The sequence below is a fragment of the Ovis canadensis genome, chromosome 19, assembly GCF_042477335.2.
Source record: "Ovis canadensis isolate MfBH-ARS-UI-01 breed Bighorn chromosome 19, ARS-UI_OviCan_v2, whole genome shotgun sequence".
NCBI lineage: Eukaryota > Metazoa > Chordata > Mammalia > Artiodactyla > Bovidae > Ovis > Ovis canadensis.
The window spans coordinates 63299016-63320332 of record NC_091263.1 but is presented as its reverse complement, the minus strand read 5'-3'; the positions used below and the strand labels follow the sequence as shown (position 1 = coordinate 63320332).

The 21317-nt window shown below is 43.5% G+C and overlaps 1 protein-coding gene and 2 long non-coding RNA genes across 3 annotated transcripts; 2 read left to right on the top strand and 1 right to left on the bottom strand.

Moving 5' to 3' along the window:
* Positions 1 to 1373: 1373 nt before the first annotated feature.
* WDR82 (WD repeat domain 82) lies at positions 1374 to 18865 on the bottom strand. The gene is made up of 9 exons (XM_069561436.1): positions 18366 to 18865; positions 14235 to 14332; positions 11478 to 11544; positions 7401 to 7500; positions 6850 to 6966; positions 6449 to 6604; positions 5936 to 6005; positions 5234 to 5376; positions 1374 to 4233 (listed from the first exon to the last, which is right to left on the bottom strand). Exons 1-9 carry the CDS (start codon positions 18524 to 18526, stop codon positions 4204 to 4206), a joined length of 942 nt encoding a protein of 313 aa, XP_069417537.1. The 5' UTR covers positions 18527 to 18865; the 3' UTR covers positions 1374 to 4203.
* On the top strand, positions 4600 to 16784 carry LOC138424469 (uncharacterized). The gene is made up of 3 exons (XR_011250805.1): positions 4600 to 5558; positions 14320 to 14445; positions 14988 to 16784. It is a non-coding gene; the product is annotated as an uncharacterized lncRNA (long non-coding RNA).
* LOC138424470 (uncharacterized) lies at positions 18634 to 20676 on the top strand. The gene is made up of 2 exons (XR_011250806.1): positions 18634 to 19122; positions 19247 to 20676. It is a non-coding gene; the product is annotated as an uncharacterized lncRNA (long non-coding RNA).
* Positions 20677 to 21317: the final 641 nt, after the last annotated feature.

Genomic DNA, 21317 nt, shown 5'->3' with positions numbered 1-21317 from the left:
TTGGTTTACAATTGAGATTCCTACCAGGCAACTCACAGCCTTAAACTGCAGCCAGAAAGGACAAGGACCACTAAGCCCAATGTGATGGTGAAACTTGTTTATTTAACACACTGGGGAGGCTCCCAGACCACCTTTCCTGCCCATTAACTCACTTTAGACTCCATTTGCTACATGTTCTCTAGGGAAGAGATAGGATAAACTATGAGCTTACTTACTTTTTAGTCATATTCCATAGCCCCGCACTTCTGGGCCTACCTCTGTCCACAGCTGGGTCATGACCAACTGTGGTTGGCCCCAGCAGCTCTGGGCAGCCTCTCCAGGACTCTAGTGAGGCATCTGGCAAGGACAACTGTGCCCTACCACCCTGTAGTTTTACTTCCTATTTCTTCAGCAGTCCCCACCTTCCACTCACCCCTGCCCCCAGCAAAGCTTTATAAGCGGTATCCTGTGCCTGCCAACCCACTACCCACGTCAACTACTGAGCCAGCTCGCCCACAGTCTACTTTGCTTCTCACATCACAAGGCTGAAGCCTAGGAAGTGGGCAACGGTAGGTCTCTCAACTGCAAACAAGCCAAACTGACAGGAGTGACCACTGCAAAGGCAGCCACACTCACCTGCGTGTTCATGTCTCTCAGCAGAGCCAAAAACTGCAGTAGCCCTCACGGCAGGCCGTGCGGGGGACCTCCTCCTCCCTGAGCAGTCATGTTGACAGCCTGTGCATGGCCTGCCCCTTACAAGTTGGGACGCTCCCTCTGCTGCCCTCCAGAGCCTTTGGTCAACCTCTAACAACCAGGGGCAAAGTGGCAGGCCCACGGTATTGCAGCTGAGGATGCCATGCTACTAGTGAGTTACCAATTCACCGGCCAGGCAGGGGGTTACTAAGGAACAGGCCAGGCCTTCTACCAGAATGTTGGTTCCACTATACTTGGCCCCCCACAAGCTAGTGCCTAGCAGGACGAACGTTATTGCAGCTAGAGGTTGCCAACTGATCAAGGGTTGAGGTTAACAGTGGGCATGAAAGGCAGCTTGAGGTATACACCAAATACAGTCTTTGAAGATCTCAAGGTTGGCTCAGGCCTGCCTTTTCTGGGTCACTCATTTCTGGCCTACTGCTGCTTATTCGAATGGGGGGTTGAGAGACCCAGACTGCTATGCATTGAGAGCTGGATATAGGGTTCCTCCCACCAGCCCACAGGGCTTAGTTACCAGAGGCAGTCCCAGCAAGCCCAACAACCTGTCCACAGCATTACAGTGAGTCCCAGTATGAGCCAGGAGGACTGACAGGGGACAACCCACCCCCACGCCCTCCAACTCTTAAGAACAAGGCACACAGTGCTAGGAAAACTCAACGGAAGAGGCTGCAGCCATAAAATTCTGTCTAAGACAGATAACATGGAAAAAAACGTTTATATGTTAAGTACAAAAAGGACATAAAATTGTATATACAGTAGAATAACAACTATGTAAACACACCAAAAATCTATATGCACAGAAATGTCTAGAGGAACACTTAACACCAAAATATTAGCAGTGGTAACATTTGGGTGGTAAACTGATTCTTTTTAAAATTCCCAGATTTTTCTTAATAAGCATTAATTATGACTGCAAGTTATGTTTTTTCCTTTAAAAAAAAAAAATACCCACTGGCTGGTGGTTGAGCAGTGCAGCGTCACCATCACATATACATCAGTGGCTTTGGCCCTGACTCTGGAGAGCATGGTGCGCCCCCATCCCCAGAACTTAAGCACCTCGGCTCCCACTGAAGGTGCCTCAGCACCCCTGGTGCTCCTCAGGGTCTCTGGCTCACAGACACTCCTCCCTTAATTCTGCCTTATTTCCACCACGGCATCACCTTCGGTTACTTCCAGCTGCATCTTCCCCTTTCCTTCCCAACTCAGGAGCTGGCTCGGCAGCCACAGGTCCCCATAAACAGAAGCAGTGCAGTGCCTATTTTCAAAGGACCTGCTGCCTCTGCTTCAGACTCACAGGAACTCAATACAAATCATCTTCCTGCGGATAGACAAGTCATATATGGTGGCTGCTCTGGGTTACAGATACGTCACTTATACAGGCTTTCTTGTTAACCTACAGTTCCAAGTACTCTCTCTGAACAGTTATTCCTACCATGAATTTTCTACCCTGGAAAGCCAGGGGTGGGCAGTTAATAGTTCAGATCACTTGGTTTCTAAAAGTCTCTCCACTCTGAGAATGCAGAGCTTTATAAAGAGTGTGGCACTGCAGAAACTGTAGATTCCAATCTATGTCTGGCAAAGATGTATGCCCCTTGCCCTTAAATTTGAGGAACAAACCAAAAAGTAACTGCTAAAAAAGCAAGAGAAAACAAACAGTAACTGCTAGCAATTCACAGCCTACTCCTGCTGCTGAATGGCAAGAGTAATGGCTTGCTTTCCCCACCAGTGGATAGGTACTCTTGGGCAAGTCAAACATAACCTTGTTGGGCCTGTTTCTGGGTCTGCAGGGAATGTGTTACTCGATTCTGTTTGGGAACTTGGTGAAATAATATGCCACTTGTCCTGCTCTAAGAAGGCCAGGCAGGGGAAAGGTAATGAGCTATCTGCAGCTTATGTCAACCCCGATTAGGAAGCCTCCCCAAGACAAGGCAAGGAAAAGCAGCAAGAAAGCAGACATACAGGTGAACAGGAGTGACCTGTAATTGGCAAGGAAGCCTCAGACAAGCTGAAAATGCTCTGGTTCCAGCATCCTGTCCCCAAATGCTAGAAGCCAGACACAAGAGGCATGCAAGAGTGACTGTCACACATACAGGCGCAGACGGAGCATCACTGGGCAAAAAAGGGGCTAATACTGCAGAGAAGGCCCCAAAGTGCGACTTGAGGAACACAAGGCAGTCATTCCAAGACCCTCACTTAGCTGCCATGGGGACAGCAAACACTAAAAGCTTTGCTTTTGTTTAGTCTCCCGAAGGGAAAAAAGGTTAATAGGGAGACTCACTAACACTTGTGGCAGTGGCAAACACTATTAGCAAGGATGCAGTCTTTCTCCGGGGGCGCGGGGCTTCATCTCCTTCAGCTGAACTTCTTGATACTTTTAAAATATATATATATATGTGCATACATATATATACGTATATATGTATGCACACACACGATATATTTAAATGAAGGTGTACACACACTGTGCTAAAATACAAACAACAGAATCCCAAGTCATATATAAAAAGGCTAAATATAACATATAACACAGGCCTAGGCCAGCCCCATGTTGGGAGCTGGGGAAGGGGTAGGATCATCTGGAGACTATGTACACAACTTGTGGTGGGCAGGGAAGGCATCAATGTAAACAGCTCGGAGTCACTCCACAATACTGGCCCACAGGAACGCGATGGAGCTCATGCACAAAAACAGACACCCACCTTGCTTTCATACACAATCAGACTTGGCAGGCACCCAGAAGGACCGTGGCTTTGTTAATGACAGGGGAACACACCAAGCTGCTGCTAGACCTCCCAGCCCTAGGGATTCACCTGCTCCCACTCCTCCCTCCCTTCCAGGCCCTTGACCCTTTGCCTACCCAGAGCCTGAGGCATGGTCAGGTCACCCACCGTCACATGACTAACTTGCAAGACTTCCTGGAAAGCAAGGTCCTTCTGCATCTGTCCCTTTCTGACCCTAAAATACATGGAGACTTACTTCTGTAAATGCTTGGCACCTAAGTAATGCAACGGTTGTGGGTGATGCCGCGAAAACACAGGGAGACCCAGTAACAAGGCATGCAGGGTGAGGGCAAGGGGCACTGAGCTGCCCTAGCATCTCAAAATCAGAACTGTGGCTTCCCATGCATTGATGGGGGTGGGAGAAGGGATGTGCACAATGAACAACTTCACCGACTCCTCAGCAGCAAATACATTCAAAACTGAAGGCGTCTCGAGGGCCCACTATCCCCTCATCACAAGTCTGGTCAATCCTCTGGAAGAGTTCGGTGCAGTGATAGCTGGAAAGTCTGAGTCCCGATTGAGTTGGCCACACCAAGAGTCCTTTTGAAGAAGTTCGGCAAAGTAACTTTTTTCTTTTGAGCAGATGTACAGCACATTCTCGGGAAGGCCATGTGGAAGGATGCTCTCCAGCCCAGTCAAATGATCCAATCCCACTATCATCTTAGTCCCCTCTGAGTTTTTTCCTACTTGCCACCCTTGCTGTACAGAAAACAGCCAAGCACCGTGCAGGTCAGTCATCAATGGTGGGCAACCAGAAGGCCTGGATGAAAGAAGAACATGAGTCAACTCTAAGAAACCAAGCTTCTCTCCTCAATGCTGAAGGGTTTTCTTACCCCTCCCCCACCATCAAGGCACCCAACCCTAAAGTTGAAGCAGCTATGGCTGGTGGCCCTCCCTCCTGACCAACAGACTGGCAATCTATAAACAGAGAAACACTCCCCAATCTATGTGAAAGTAAGCTACTTCTTTTTCCCTCAACACTAAATTACATCACAGAGGTCCGGTGTTTAAAAAAAAAAAAAAGGACTGCTCTCTGGGAGGTGGGTGTCTGGCTTCACTGTTAACCTATAAGTGACCTCAGGCAGGCCCTCTCATTCAGGAGCTGTAAATAACAAGAGAGGTTGGACTGGATGGCTCTGCTACCCTTTTTTTTTTTTTGGACAGTTTTCTTAGTTAAAAAGAAAAAGAGATGGAGCAATGTATTCTGAGTAGGCTAGTAATGAAATGCCTCATACCCCAATACCTAGACAGGTTTAGGAGATGCCAAGAGGAAATAGGAGGCTGAGATTCACTGCTATTTTGTTTTGCTCATGTTGTCCAGGAGGAGACAGGGGCCTGGAGAAAATTCTAAGTGGTGAGCTGTGATTAACTAAGAATTTCTGATGAACTCAGCATAATCTGAGAGGAATGAAAAACTGAAAGTCTGCAGCCACAAAAGGCTGGCTCAAAGAGTTTTAAGAAACCAAAAAACTATGAGGCAAAGCTTCAGGTAGTCTGGACACAAAACCAGGAGCCAAAGCTGAACTAAGATCTCCACCTCAGAGGTGATCCCAGATCATGGAAAGAAAAGTAAAAGTGAAAGGCCAGCCCAATCACAGATCAGATAACAGAGGCGAAATAGGGAGGCCACCAGCTAAGAAACAGGAACTTGGGTGCTTGTAACTGTGCCTATTTAAAACAACTCACTGTTCTTGCAGAAGGACCCCCACCCCAAATGAAGAGGGCCCCTGTGTGGAGGATGTCTCCTGTTGTTCACATACCATGTTAGAACAAGCGCTGGCAAAGGTCATGAACTTGGGGTTGAACTGCAAACAGGTAATGGGGCCTGTGTGTTTGCCATCCAATACAGCCACTTTTATACCACTCTCTCCATTCCAGACATGGATCTTGCCATCCTCCGAACCTGAAGAGAAAGATCAAGGCATGTAACAACAGCTCAAGGCATACTACAAAGACAAGCGGCAGCCATGGACTGACATCTTGAAAGCAGCCAACCTTCAGGACCCAGCCATCAGCAGAAATGAAGAAGGAGCAAAGGCAGTGAAGAAAAGACACATTAGGAACTGATCTAGACTCTATTCTCAGGCAAGTCATTTCCCCTCTAACTTCAGTTTTCTCATTTAAAAAGGGGGCTGAATACAGTCACCCTACAAACATCTACACTAAGGTGACTCAACGCAAGGCTACAACAGGAAGTCGGCACTATCAGCAAGACAGTGCTTGTAGGACTTAACTCTATGCTGGTCCAGGAGAAGACCATCAGTAACGTCCATCCCCAGTAAAGACATGCAAAGCCAGGACAGTTTAAAGACACAGTATCTTTGACATAATGTGCTACACAGAAATCTGAAAATGTCTATCAAGAGGATAATAAATGGTATCTTAGTTAGTTATAACCAGCAAAAATAACATAATGCACAGTATCAGAGAAATAACCCCCAAAGGGTATAAAGGAAGCTTACCAATCATAATAAACTGGGAGTCTGGAGTAAACGAGGCCTCCAATGTGACAGCCTTGCTATTAGCATAACCCTAAAAAATAAAAGCCAAACAATACTCGTTACAGTGCCATTAACAAAAAATAATTGCCTACAAACACTGACTCCACATACACATCTTTTCTGTGAAATACTCTCTCCTTCTCAATCCACATGCTACCAAGGTTCCAGACTCGGCTACCACCCTTTACAATTAATCCACTCCCAACTGCATGTTCAAGGGAGCTAGATAATGTTTATGGTCAGGAATTATTATATATCTCAACACAAAACTTGAGCCACTGAGTGAGAAGTAAATGTCTCAGAATCCAAGAGAAATGATGTCATGTGCAGGAAGAAAATGCCAGTCCATGCCTTTAACCAAAGACAACTGCTGGTCTCCATCAACTAGCTAACATAATCCTCAGAAGGGATGACCACAGAAAAAGGTAAGAACATTGGGAGGAAAAAAAAAGAGCGCAAAAGCTGTCAGCTCACCCCAAACGTGTGCATCACCACTCCCTTGAATGCATCGATCAGACGGATGAAGCTGCCATTGGTGGAGATGAGGATGAGCTTGCCATCGTTGCTGAACTTAAGTCCTGTCCACTCACAAGTCCGATCATACTGCATCTTAAATGTTGCAAATGGCCCCTGGAAAGATGAAGACAGCAGCCTCAGGCCCAAGGCACATCAATCATTCCTTCTGCCAGAGCCAAATCTCATTCTATCCCTTTAGATTCCTTTGGGACTAGGGAAAGCAGAGGATTAAGTACTGCTCTGATGCTTTCTAAGATCTACCACGTACCTCCTCTAGTGTTGAAAAAGGCTCTTAAATGTCCATCTCACCCTTCAAAACCTCCATAGTATCAAGACAGTTCAAAGATTCAAAGATTTACCTTATCAAAAGAGCGAAGATCATAAAGTTTGACCATTTCAGAATTGACACCTGCGGCAAAAATTAATCCTTCTGGATCAAAAGAACAAACTGGCTTGCCCTGTAGATGCATGAGACCCTAAGAAAAAAGAAAATTTTTTAAAAAGTTAATGAACCCAGGATTCTACCAAAAACAAACATAAAACTAACTAAAATGAAGTTTTAGAAAAATAGATCTCCATGCAATTCATTTCAGATCAACTCTAACTGTACAATTTTACAGACACTGAATTCAAATAAAAACAAATCTCTGAAATCTAATATCTATAGTTCAGAGCCTCCAGGAAAACTGCCTTTAAAACACTAAGGCATGGATCATAATAAATATGTACTGGATTAAGGTATTAACTCAATTATTAGTCACCTACCAGGAAAAGAAACAATTTTCTCCCAAATTTAAAGACTCTGGGATCCCAGAAAGGAAACACTGCTTTCCCCCTTCCTTGCGAGGGAGCACTGATGATAGTGCTTACCACAGAAAACACTTACAGTGTAACTGTGAGGCAACATTACCTGGCAGTTAGGAGAGCGGAGATCCCAGAGCCGAATGGTCTTATCAAGAGACCCAGAAATGAAAGTGTCATCCACAGGTGACATGGACAAGGCCACCACCCTGCAATGCATCAAGATAAACAGTAGTTGAAGCAAAATATCTGCAGTAATTGTATATGAACTCTAAACCACTTGGCCTGCCTCCCTATATATGTTCTCCTAAGAATGTTATTTTAAGAAACAAGCATACACAAGCAATCTGGAATAATCAAAGGCAATTAGTATAATTTAAAAAGCAACTTAAAGCTACAACATAAAAATATACGATTCCAATGCAAATCAAATCATGAGATACCACTCCATACCCACTAGCAAAGCAAAAATCAAAGAGAGATAACAAGTGTGGGTGAGGATGTGGAGAAACTGGAATCCTGATACACTGCTGGTAAGAATGTAAAATGGTACAGTTGCTTTGAAAAAGTTCTACACTTTCTCGAAAAGGTAAACATTCCGTTGCTAGGTATACACCCAAGAAACAGGAAAACATATGTCAAAAAGAAAAATCCCCTTGCATCTGTGTTCATAATAGCATAATTCATAATTACTAAAAAGTGGAAACAACTCAAATGTCCATCACCTAATAAACAGGTAAACAAAATGTGTTATCACCACATAGGAATATTATTTGGCAATAAAAAGAAATGAAATCACTTATTCATATTAAACATACATGAAAGTAAAAGAGGTTAGACAGAAAGTAGATTAGTTACTGCCAGGGGCTAGGAAGACAGGAAATGGGGAGTGTTAATGGATACAGGGTTTCTATTTGGGGTGATGAATATGTTCTGGAATTATACAGTGGTGACGGTTGCCCAACTCTGTGAATATATTAAAAACCACTGAAATGTACACTTTAAAAGGATGAATTTATGGTATTGAACTATATCTCAATTTATTAAAAAAATTCCTTAACTAGAGGTTTGTGGGTCCAATAGGTCTGACAATCTATGTTCCTAGGTGATGGTGAGGCTGATAGTTTGAGTGCCATACCTACGGAGAGCCACAGGCCTGTGCTAACAGCCTATGCTATGTTTCTAGGGGACCCATATACTGTTAAGAATCACTCACTGAAAAATATTTCTTCCAAGGCCTCATCTGGGCTCTCTTTCCCCCTCTGCTCATGTTCTTGCTCTGCCATGCTCTGCACTGAAGATACCCACCATGTCCCCAGAATTTGGGCCCAGCCTATGGAGGACAGCATGTGACTCTGCTTTACCTGCCTCTTGGAGCATGCCAGAGCCCTAACCAGGGGGTTCTTGAGGAAGCCCTTGTGAAAATGGACACTCAGATGGTACTTCCTTCTGGGTGTTCTGAAAGAGCAGCTCCACATTCTGGCTTGGCTAAAAAACACTTCATAGACAAAAGAGTGGGTGTCATAGGTGAAGATTACTGAGGAAATGATGGTGGTGTACTGTTTCATTTTGACAAAGAAAAATCTGAAGTTAAAAAATAAGGTGATCAAGTCACACAACTCATTTGTGAATGGATTTTTTAACTGTAGAAATAGAGGAAGTTCAAATTTTAGATCACACTGAAAGGGGTTCAGGAGGTTTTGGTTCCATGAGAAAGAAATTAAAATGTGTGCCACAAACAGAAAATGAGAAAATGTACTTTCCCTGCCGCACCCCCCACCAATCTTCCAGCATAACTAAATTAACATTTGCACTACATCATCAACTTAAAAATTTTAAAGATACTATAAGCCAAAATTTCCTGGGAATGCTGAGGCGGTAATAAAACAGAGTGAGGAAAATGCATATGGATGGACATGTAATTGTATGTCCCAGTATTCAGGTCAGAAGCTCAGAGGAAGTCTACCTTGGCATATGGCTCTGCTAAGAGGCACAGGGAATGCAAGGAGAAACGAGATTTCCACTCTAAGAAAGCTTAACTCTCTAGCCCAGACAATTCCAAGAGAGGGTCAGAGAAGGCTTTCCGGAAGCAGCTGCACCTGTGTTGAATAAGGTTTCAATGGGAGTGGTCTTTCTGGAAGATGCCAGATAGGAGAAGGCATGAGGCAGTTCAGGAAGCATCGCAAGAGTTCAACTCAACTGGAGTGGCGGGAGATAATACTGGGAAAATGGGTCAGACAGACAGAAAAGAACCTGACTCCAAGGCTTTTTGATGGAGGCTGTGAAGTGGTCAGAACTGTAAAAAAAAAAACAAAAACCAAAAACCAGAGTGCAGAAGCAGGATAGTGAGTGGTGGGGAGATTAGGATATGACAGTAATTTACCTGAGCAAGGACAGAAGCAAAGGAGTAAGTATGGAGGAAAGTGACACATGAGGTTAAACCCAGGTAGTGTCAACAGGATTTAACAGCTCACTAAATGCGAAGGCAGGGAAAAAGCAGGGAACAGACAACAGAGGCTTTGAATTGGGAGAACTACAAGAGACAGATGGAAAAAACATAAGGCAGACAGAGGAACTGGCCCAAGGAATTTAACGAAGGATGGAGTATCAGATCTGTCAGAGACCTACAGAGATGTGTATAAAATTTGTAGGTGCAAAGTCCAGTCTGAAAATCATAGGCTGAAAATACTGATTTGGGAAGCCATCTGAGGTGAATGAAATCAGTGATGGAGGTAGCTGAGAAAATACCGAGAAGCAGAGAAAAAAGCTAGGGTACTTACTTGCTTACTTCAGAGTTAAAGAAGAAAGAGAGGCCAAGAATATCAAGAACAGAACCAAGATGGAAAGCCAAAGGGGAAAAAAAAAAGCTTTACAGAGAGGCTGAGTGCCAAAACAAGCCCCAGGCAGTGTATTTTACCTGGAGGCAGCAGGGAAAGGGGAGTAAACAGTTTGGCTTGGATGAGAGAATTAAACAGTGAATGAATGTGAGGAGGTAGAGATGGGAATATGCAGATTATTCTTCTGTGTCTGACAGTGAAAAGAAGTGGGTGATATTCTCAACCAAAAAATTCAAGGTAAGGAAGTCTGTAGGCAGTAAAGGAGATGGAAGAAAGTAGAGAGGGGTTGTTTTTCTCAAGGAAGAAAAAGACTACTTCTTTCTCAGGGAAAGGTTTCTAAGAGAGGAATTTAGGTGGAAAAGACAGAAGTTGAAAAGAACTCAGTTTGGATGGTCTTGACTTTCTCACAAAAGAGGAACAAAGTTATCCATGAAGAATCAGAAGGTCAAGAAATTGGGCAAGGGGTAAGATTGGACAGTTTCAAACAACTGCCATCAACTCTCAATTACAGACAACGTTTGTGACCATTAATTTAACAAACAAACAAAAACATCTACTAGTCTCAAGCCATTCTTTGTCTGAACTACACAGTAACCAACAATTGCCATCTCTTATGTTCAGCAACAAAGAAAATGCCCAGCCCAATCAGAAGTGCCACTGTAAACAGGGTGTTCTCCGCCCACCTCTTATCAGGGCTCTGAAGCACTCCATGCTGGATTACTGTACATTTGCAAAGAAAAGTCCCACTGATTAAAATAGCATCCAAGGGAAATTGTGTATAACATTCAACCCAAACTTGAAAAACCGGAGGAAAAATACTAGGAGAATTGGGATAAGAGACAGAGAGAAACAACCTGCATTATGAAACTGAATAAGGAAACAAGGTTTTTAACTTTCAAAAAGTAACAAAGGACAATTTATCAATTTTGCATTCTCATGAAGATCTTCATATGGAACATGTTTATGTAGAGGAGGAGCATGCTGAAATGGGGGCCACCTATACAGGAAGCCTCAGACATGTAAACTGTCCTTTCATTAAGGGATGTCTGATATTTGAGATCTCTAAATGCCAAATGCAATTTTTACTATATAGGTTTCCATTGAGTATCTTTAGTCCACATTTTTCCTATTAATGTTTTAACTGAGGTTTCAGTTTATCCATGAAGTCCTACCCCTGGCTCAACAACCTTGATTACTCTAGAGCTGACTGTTTAGGAACAGTTAACAAGAGAAGATTTAAGAGATATGCCAAGCAGCAGTGAGAAACTAGCTTCATTTCACTAATAAAATCTCTCCACTCATTTATTCTCTGGATAACCTATTTACTTTTTTTAACAACTGTGTCTTACCTTTTGCTATGTCCAGGAAAGTACCTGATATATTTGTTGTCATGCAATGACAGGTAACGAATAGTATCTGAAAGAAGATAAATATCCTATTATTTTTAAATAATTTACTTTGCATTTTCATCTTGAAAAGACAAGGTAAAAGAATTCATTGTTCTCCATAATTCAAGCAAAGTCTGAATACACAATAGTGAATAACTCCTTTCCACAGCACTAGAGATTTCACGTAACTCAAAAGCAGAGTTCTCAAGCTGAAAGCATACAGAGCTATGTTTAAAAATCATTGTTGTTACCAATCTTTGGCTCCTGCATAGTTACAATGAAAATTATCCTGCAAATATGCCCCAACACCCACCAGAAACCTCACAACAGTTTCAGTACCCACAGAATGCAAACCTTAAAGAAAAACATATGGCTACTGACGAAACAGGCTCAAAGAACTCAACAGCCGTACTGAGCTGTGGATCAGGCTGGACTCTGGCATGTTTTTCTCCAGCGTTCTCCAACAGCATGTTAACCCAACCTACACCTCATCTGAATGTAAACTGAATACACAATTTACATTGAAATTAAATAAAATGGAAAGAGAATTAAAGTTCTACTCCTTTTCTAATTAACCAACTATAATGGTCCCTTATACAGAGAAGTGAGTTAGAAAGTGGCCAAAAGAAGAAATGAGAGAATTTAGATTAAAAAGACTGCAAGATATCTAAACATCAGCCATGAACTATACCAAGTCCAGTTCACAGCAGTGAGATTTTTACAGGATCAAAGAAAAGAGTCATCAGAGATCTGTGCTTGCAGAGAATAAGAAAAGCACTCTTTAAAACCAAATCATTCCTTCTGAAAAAGTAAAACAAAATACGATGGTGCTGGGAAGGGAATGAAGTTCCATAAATAACAGAACTGGAAAGTACCATGCTTCTGACAAGACTAGGAATAAGAAACAATTTTTGAAAAATGTAATAGGCAATAGGGCCAAAATACAGAAAAGGAAAGCATAGAAAGAACATTATGGAGGTAAACAGTATACAGGAACAAAAAGGTTCAAAGCACAAATTCTGTCCACTCGTTCACAGGGGTACTAATAACAGGGAGTTTACCTGGGAGAGGGAAAAAGGCACAAAGCTAAACATAGTTTCCTTGAAAACATCTTCAAAGTTCTCAACTGGCAACTGTAAAGTATTCCTGACTGTTCTACTGCGAGGAACTCCTCACTGGCCCTGAGCAGAAGACACCCCTTCCCCATTACCTGGTTTCCCAGAGGTGGGCAGGGCGTCGCCATCGTCTCCGCCCCACTTGGTAGCCGGCGCACTGTTCCCGGCAAGGCAGTGGCCTGTACAGTTATCTCCTGTACCGGGTGGTATCATAGACCCTCAAACTGTACAAACTACTACCTCAGCCTGGAATCAGGCAAAAGGATACGAAGCGTTGGAGCAACTCCTCAGGATGTGCTCGAAACAGGAAAGGCAACGTCCTCACAGCAGAGGCCTGGCAGCAAAGCTGCAAGTGCTACACATTTGCCTCATCGTGCACCATATTTGGAGAATTCTCATTTAATCACCCAGAAAAACACCCCAACAGGAGAAACACCATTCATTCAGATGATCACAGGGATATATTTCCTCAAAATCCTGTTTTATATTCTTGTCCAAAAGTATCAATTGCACTGTTTACTTAGAAAACCACTTCTGAAATAAAGGCATGAAAAGTACAAACAATATACTTTCTAAAAATCAAGTACAGAATTCTCATACAAAAAAAAAACGTCTACCCATCTGCTCTGAGATATGCATAACCAAAATAGCAGTCTAAGCAACCTTTGTTGAATGACATTAGAAAAATCTTACTGCTAAAAATGAAACAATCAATAAGTCAGTAAGATTAAAATAAAAAAAAAACCCAGTCCTAACATGAAAGTGTTATAGTTCAATTTCAAGATGACCTGTCAACTGAGAATGACCTATCACAGAGGAAAAGCAGTAAAAACAAAGATACTTTATTAGAGAAAGAATTCACAAGTTTAAATTTGAAAAATAACTATTATTCTTCAAAGGCATTAACTTTATTTAAAGAAGAAAGGGAGTCCAGTGGTTCAGACTGGAGTGGCAGTGGTTGAGACTCTGTGCTGCCAATTCAGGGTACACAGGTTTGATTCCTGATGGAGGAACTAAGATCCCACATGTCGCACACATGGTATGGCCAAAAAATTTAAATAACAAATGGAAAAGGGGATAAAATTCAGATAAAAAATGTCCCTGGAATCAAAAAAAACTAAGGTCAGTATATTGTCCTTTGTGACACAGACCATCAATAGTTTGGACAATACAAAAACTCTTCTAAGTCTACTAAACTACCATACCTGAAAGTATCTGTGAAAACTTTTCTCAAATCTATGTTATTTTGAACAGGAAGGCAGCACTGTTTAACACTTGCTGTGTGTCAAGTGTTCTTTCCTTTTATTTCTTCTAAAAGTATTCTTTCAAGTTTCAAGCAGCACAAACGGTAAATACAATTCGTAGCTTCCTATTTCCACTCCCCACCCTAAACTAGAAAACTTCCTTACTCAGTTTCAAGTCCTTCAAAAGTTCTAATGGCTTGCTTCCAGCATCTCTTCAGTCATAATGGTGTTAGCACAGCAAATATCACAGGAAAATTTAAAATAACTATAATCAAACATAACTGGTCACAAAGGTTCCATAAACCTTACCGAACAAAGGTAATCATGACCATTAACTTGCTAAAAAGAAGTTTGCTTACCGTCTATTTTGTTAGAGCTGTAAACAACTGTATTTGCTGCATGAGTGTATCTGATGAGATCCACGCCATATTTCTTACTGTACAGGGTTCTCTTTGGTCTGCCGAAGAAATGGACAGAAAAAGAAAACCATCAAAAACTTCCAACACCAAAATCTAGTATCTTCATGTAAAGAGAAGCACTTGACTGACGTGGGAAGGGTCAAGATTCTTGGTAAGCCGTAACACTGAAAAGAAACAGCGTTTCTTTCAAAAAGGGAGGAAATAAACAGAATCAATCAAGGGCAACAGCCTGAACCAAATGCCAAAGTTAGGAAGTAGAAGTACATCTAAGGGCTCAAATCAGCCTTTACTACACTGTTCACAAGTAAGCTTTGAGAAGAAGTACACCTACTTGAGAAGAAAGACACGCAAAACAATCCATAGCTTATAAAAAAGAGGAAAATGGGAATATGTCACACCAGTGAGGCCAGAACTTAAGCCATTCACTTGGAAAGACGCTCTTTCTTCAAGAAATGATTTATCAAAACTGAAGCCAGGTGCAAAACTGCCTTTCCTAATATAACCTGATATTTCCATCCTCTCTATCGTATAGTTCCAAAGCACATATTGAGCCTTTTATAAGACAAACCTAATTCTGTATCAAAACTAGTTATTAGTTCTTTTCTCTTTACTTAAATGTAAAATCACTTATTTCTAAGCTTGAGGTTATCAGTCTATTTGTTGAAGTTCCTTAAATGTTATCTTCTTTTACAGAATCTTAAAGATCAAGCTGAAACTGATCTCATCGAAATATTTTATCTAAAACTTCATAATATTCTACATTTATGTACAGGAGGATTTCATAAATCCTATACTACTGCTTACCGAGAATTTATGGGAAAGAAGTTCACCCTCTCAATGTAAAAACCTCTTGAAACCTAGATGCTAAACAATCAGATGACTCAGGGAGCTTTAAGAAGTCAATCTGCACTTTCAATTTGACGTCAAGGGTTTCCCTACATTAAACCTATTTACAAACAAGATTTCTCACTCCAAATGCACTGAATTTTCCCATTCTCACCGTTTCCCAAAAGATGAGTAAACAAAAAGAGCAGTTTGAATGCTACCTTGTCGAGTCCACCATCCTGGGTTCTGCCATGTAGTCACTGTGTTAACCAGTGAATGAGAGAGATAGTGAGGGAGTGAGCGTGCATACGAACATGTGCTTACTCTCAAGACAGCTGACTTTGAGTCTACCAATGGAAAGAGAAGCTTACTTACCTCAGTATTGGGCCTACAATAATGAAGACAGAGCCTGAAGAACCAATGTTAAAGAGTACGGTCTAAGGGAAATATTCAGTTTCAATTACATATGGTCTATTTGTCTCAAATATATCAATAATACTAACCTAAAGTTTTGTGCTTAACATAATCTTTTACCTCGTATCATTTTCTAGTTTGAAAGCTAGATTCTAATGCATCCATTTCAGAGGACTATGCACATTTTTTCACAATTATTGAGGTAAGCTTCTTTGCACAAACTATGATTCTGGTGATTAGGTAAGAATAAACAATATTAAATCCTTCTCTCTGAATAATTCACAACATCTACCAAAAGTAATATCCTTTGTATGCTTTCATACTAAACAAACAAACAAAAATCATTTGGGACTTCCCTGGCAGCAATGGGTAAGACTGCGCATTTCCTATGCAGGGTTCAAGGGTTTGAACCCTGGTAGGGGAACTAAGACCCTACATGTCTTGTGGTGCACCTCCCTCTCCCCAAAATCACTCAGTGGATGAACTCCATTATAAAGAAAGTGTCAATGAACAGTAAACAGAGAAAATATTAAGCACAAAGAATTTTGTTTTAGCTATTTTCAAACTCCCAACATTAGTACCATCTAATACAGATACTGCTTTCCAAGGAAATCTTACTTTTCTTCCAATGTTGGTTTGACCTACACTAGTGGCAAATTTTTTTCTTCATGTTATCACTTAGGATCATGGACTCCTTGAGGCTAGAGAAGAGATCTGACCAATGTCACATACCGAGTCACAAAGCCAAACTAGAACCCAGTCTATCAGATCACTCTCTTATCACAGATCACGATGAAACAAGGTCACAATTCACATGAGAATCTTTTAAAGAATGTGCTATATACTACTGTGTCAATATTACATCTCTAATTTGGATAACTGTAATCTGGTTACATAAGAAAAAGTCCTTGTGCTTAGGATATCCATGTTGAAGTGTTTAGGATAAAGGGGCTTGATACCTCTATATTACTATCTAATGGTTCAGGGAAAAAAATGCATATATATATATACACACACACACCTGTATATACATACACACACACATATATACATACATATACATATGTAAATATAAACATTTACATAGAAATGACAAAGAAAACAGAGCAAAACATAACTAATTATTGGATCCTGGGAGTTCTCGTAAACAATGGTGTAACTTTTCTGCCAAGTTTGTAATTATGTAAAAATGCTACATGAATGAATGAACTGAATTATGTCATAAAATTAATATTTTACTTATAACAAGAAGGACTTCCAGTTAATGTCATTTCTACTAAGGGGTGGAAATTATGCCATATTTGGAGACAAACTTTGAAGAAATGCTTCCATGATTTTCATTTTCTTTGAATGAAGATACACACCTCCATCCTCAAGTTCCAGGAAGAGGTTCTAATCTGTGCACAAGCACTAAGCATTTCAAGCAAATCAGCTTAAAAATTTCTTCCAGCTCCAGGACCCCACAACCTCTATCTCCACCCTAGCTTTATACATGACTCTAATCCACGTTAATGCAAGTGGCCAGACTTGGACAGAAATGAATAACATTGACTCACATCACCACTCAGCATTGGTCCAGCTAACAATTCTCTTCCCCCAGGACCACCACTATAGGCCACTCTTCCACATACTGCAGGCAGATCCAAAGCCAGTTACATAATACTTTTTCACAGTCCAAACAGGAAAAAATTGGGGAGAACAATAGAGTTCAGACCATTACCTCAAATGACCAAATTCAGAAATGAAGAGACAAGTTCTGAAAGAAAGTTTATAGAAGACATCAGTTTAAACAAAACGGACAAAAGGAACAGCTGGAGAAGGTAAAGAAAAATCCAAGGATTCAAAAAGGAGCTCACAATTTAGCAGGGACATGAAGAAAGCAAGTCTGGGGCAGAGCTGAGGAAAAAGGGAAAAAAGGGGGGAACTGGCAAAATGCTGTGCTTTTAAGATTCTGCAGAGATACAGATGTGTTGGGTCTCCAGAGGACTTGGGACAACCTAGAAATGTCATGATCAGACTTAGAACTGTGGTTAAGTCCTAATCGACTGTAAGGTGTAATTTTAAAAAACAAGCCTAAGAAGAAACACGAAATTGTTACATGATATTTTCTTTGTTCTATTAGGAGGTTCACATTCAGGTCGGGATGGGACGGCCAGGTTCGTCCGTGTCTGGCAAAAAGGAAAAGTTTCAGATGCTGTTAAAAAGTTAACTATAAACGTAGGAACCGGGACTGAGGGAGGAAGAGAATGATTTGCAACAGAAAGGAAAAGACAAGGGGCCCAAAGAGGCACAACAAATCAATCCTGACAGGTAACAACTGCAACCCACGCGGCCTTCCGGCAAAAACACGGCGGGAAGCTGAGGGGCAGGGGACCGGCGATGGGCCAGGACTGAATCGAGGTCACCGAGCAGAGGGCAGAGGGAGCTGCCTCTGCTGAATGAGGCAGCCGAGCAGCCTCCGCGGTTCTGCAAGGGGGCCACAGCCGACGGGCACCGAGGACGAAGCCCGCCTAACGGAAAAGCTACCAGCTGGGGCCGCGGTGGGCGGACCCGGCGTTTAAAGGTCAAGGTCAAGGTGGGGTTTGGCCAGAGATGCAAAAACGGTCTAAAAGGAGACCGAAGGAAGACAAGACTATTGTTATCGCCATCGCTATTAAGAAAAAAACGGTCTCCCAGACGGCTTCGGAGGGGACGCGGCCCTGGCAGGACCGTGTGCAAAACAGGCCGCGGGGCCGGGCCCGGGCAGAGAGCGGGCCGCGGGGCGAGCGCAGGGCCACGACGCGGAGGGCGGGCGGGACTCAGACCCGGGCCCAAGGCCACCGCCGCACTCACTTGCCCTCCTGGCAGTCATAGAGCACGATGGAGTCGTCGTCGCTGCTGGAGATGACCGTCTCGCCGTTGGGGCTGAAGTCGAAGCAGTTGATCTTGTCAGAGTTTTCGCGGAACACCTTGGCGACGCGGAAGCTTCGCAGCACGCTGTCGGTCAGCTTCATGGCGGCGGCTGCCTGAGGCGGCGGCGGCGGCGGCGCAGGGCCAGGGCGGGGCCCGGGGAACGGGCGGGCTGCCGAGGGGCCGACCGGGGCGGGGCGGGCGCCGCGCCGGCGGCGGGCGGGAGAGCGGCCGGCAGTCGGGACGCCTCCTCCTCTTTCTCCTCCTGCTTAAGCAACACTCTTCTGCCCGGACTGTGGGGCCTTGCCGACCGTTCAGCCTCACGGTCGCCTCAGGGCCAACCGGCGCGACGCCGGCTCATTGTGTCCGCCATCTTGGGACGACAGGCAGAAGCCCAGGGCGAGGAACCTCACCGCGGAGCCAGCCGGGAAAAGGGGCGGGGCGGTAACGGCGGCGCGAGGCGAGGAGGCGGGGCGGTGACGTCAGCGCTGCCGGCAGGGAGTGGCGTGGCTGGGTGGCCCCAAGAGGCAATTCCCAGACCTGCTGCGGGGGCGGGAGGGGAAGGGACTCCCACGTCCTTACCCCTTGGATTCCAAGGCCCCGCGTGACCCGGAGCCTCAGGCCTGTGTGCGGGCTCGCCACCGCTAAGAGACTCAGGCGCCCCCTGCAGGAGCCCCGGCCGCAGGCCCAGGGACAGCAGGTACTGCGGAGGTGGGCTACGCCCCAGGAGGCCTGTTCTGGGTGTGAGTCAACGCTGGTGGCTTTTGACCGTTGGTCCGCAACAGACAGAGCCAGATTTCAATTTCTGTATTTTTTTTATTAAGGTGTACTATACGTTAGATGGAGAAGGCAATGGCACCCCGCTCCAGTACTCTTGCCTGGAAAATCCCATGGATGGAGGAACCTGGTAGGCTGCAGTCCATGCCAAGGGTCGGACACGACTGAGCGACTTCCCTTTGAGTTTTCACTTTCATGCATTGAAGAAGGAAATGGCAACCCACTCCAGTGTTCTGCCTGGAGAATCCCAGGGACGGGGGAGCCTGGTGGGCTGCCGTCTATGGGGTCGCACAGAGTCAGACACGACTGAAGTGACTTAGCAGCAGCCTACATTAGATTGCATAAATTTTAAGTGGATGAATTTTTTTTTTTATTTGGTTGTACCTTCTTGTGACTACCACCCACAACTTTTCTTTAAGCCTTCTTTGAAAGCGTTGTAGGGCTTCCCTGGTGGCTCAGTAGTAAAGAATCTGTCTACTAGTGCAGGAGACACAGGTTCGATCCCTAGTTTGGGAGGATGTCACATGCTGCAGAGTGGCCTATGCTCTAGAGCCTGGGAACCATAGCTATTGAGGCCAACTCCTTGGAAGGAAAGTTATGACCAACCTAGATAGCATATTCAAAAGCAGAGACATTATTTTGCCAACAAAGGTCCATCTAGTCAAGGCTATGGTTTTTCCAGTGGTCATGTATGGATATGAAAGTTGGACTGTGAAGAAAGCTGAGCGCCGAAGAATTGATGCTTTTGAACTGTGGTGTTAGAGAAGACTCTTGAGAGTCCCTTGGACTGCAAGGAGATCCAACCAGTCCATTCTGAAGGAGATCAGTCCTGGGTGTTCTTTGGAAGGAATGATGCTAAAGCTGAAACTCCAGTACTTTGGCCACCTCATGAGAAGAGTTGATTCATTGGAAAAAACTCTGATGCTGGGAGGGATTGGAGGCAGGCGGAGAAGGGGACGACAGAGGATGAGATGGCTGGATGGCGTCACCGACTCGATGGATAAGAGTTTGAGTGAACTCCGGGAGTTGGTGATGGACAGGGAGGCCTGGCATGCTACAATTCATGGGGTCGCAAAGAGTCGGACACGACTGAGACTGAACTGAACTGAACTCAGGCCTGAGCGCCCTAGAGCCTGTGCTCTGAAACAAGAGAAGCCACTGTGATGAGAAACTCCTGCACTGCAACTGAAGAGTACGGTGCTTAGTCCCTCAGTCATGTCCGACTCCTTTCGAGCCCATGGACTGTAGCCCTCCAGGCTCCTCATGGGGATTCTCCAGGAAAGAATACTGGAGTGGGTTGCCATGCCCTCCTCCAGAGGATCTTTCCAACCCAGGGATTGAAGCAAGGTCTCCCACGTTGCAGGGATTCTTTACCGTCTGAGCCACCAAGGAAACCCAAACCTGCTGCAACTCAAGAAAAGCCTGTGCAGCAACAAAGACCCAGCATGGCCAAAAAATAAATAAATTATTTTAAAAACTTTTGTAGTTGATATTTAATATAAAGTGCATACAACAAACTAATTTTAAGTGTTCAGTTCCATACATTTTATAAACACCCATCTTTAAGTTTTAAAACATATTTATTGCTCCCCAAATCCATAGCATTAATAACAAATGTTTTAAAGGGAAAATTATCTCCTTCTCTAGCAAAACACAGTTTTAAATTCTCCTGATAGCCTCCTTACTCACATATCCACCTAAGCTGTAGAAGCAGCCATTTCCTCTCCTGCTTTAGCATTGTATCTTACACAATTTTCATGTTACTTAAACCAGTTTTTGTTAGTGTTGTCAATCGAGGTATAATTTATGTACAATAACAATGAGCCTTTTTCACAGTTCTTTGAATTTTGGAATCCATATACAGTATTGTACAGTTTCTACAACGACCACACTCAAGATATATTATTAGAATAGTTGCATTACCCTCTTTGTAGTCAATGGAATTGTTGCGATGGTTTGTATAAGGCAGGTATCCCCAACCTCCAGACCATTAACTGGTACCGGTCCATGGCCTGTTAGGAACCAGGCCACACAGCAGGAAGTGAGCAGCAGGCGAAACTGGCAACCACTGGTATAAGAGATTCTTTGTCTTAAAAGGAAGGAAAGTTGACCTCTGAC

Bases quoted from the DNA above. Each gene is read 5' to 3' on its own strand.
- WDR82 (XM_069561436.1), bottom strand. From the start codon at position 18,526: ATGAAGCTGACCGACAGCGTGCTGCGAAGCTTCCGCGTCGCCAAGGTG. The intron at 14,333-18,365 runs GTGAGTGCGGCG...TTTCTTCGGCAG, and splicing joins TATGACTGCCAGGAGGGCAA to ACCAAAGAGAACCCTGTACA. The intron at 7,501-11,477 runs GTAAGACACAGT...GATGCATTGCAG, and splicing joins TTTCCTGGACATAGCAAAAG to GGTGGTGGCCTTGTCCATGT.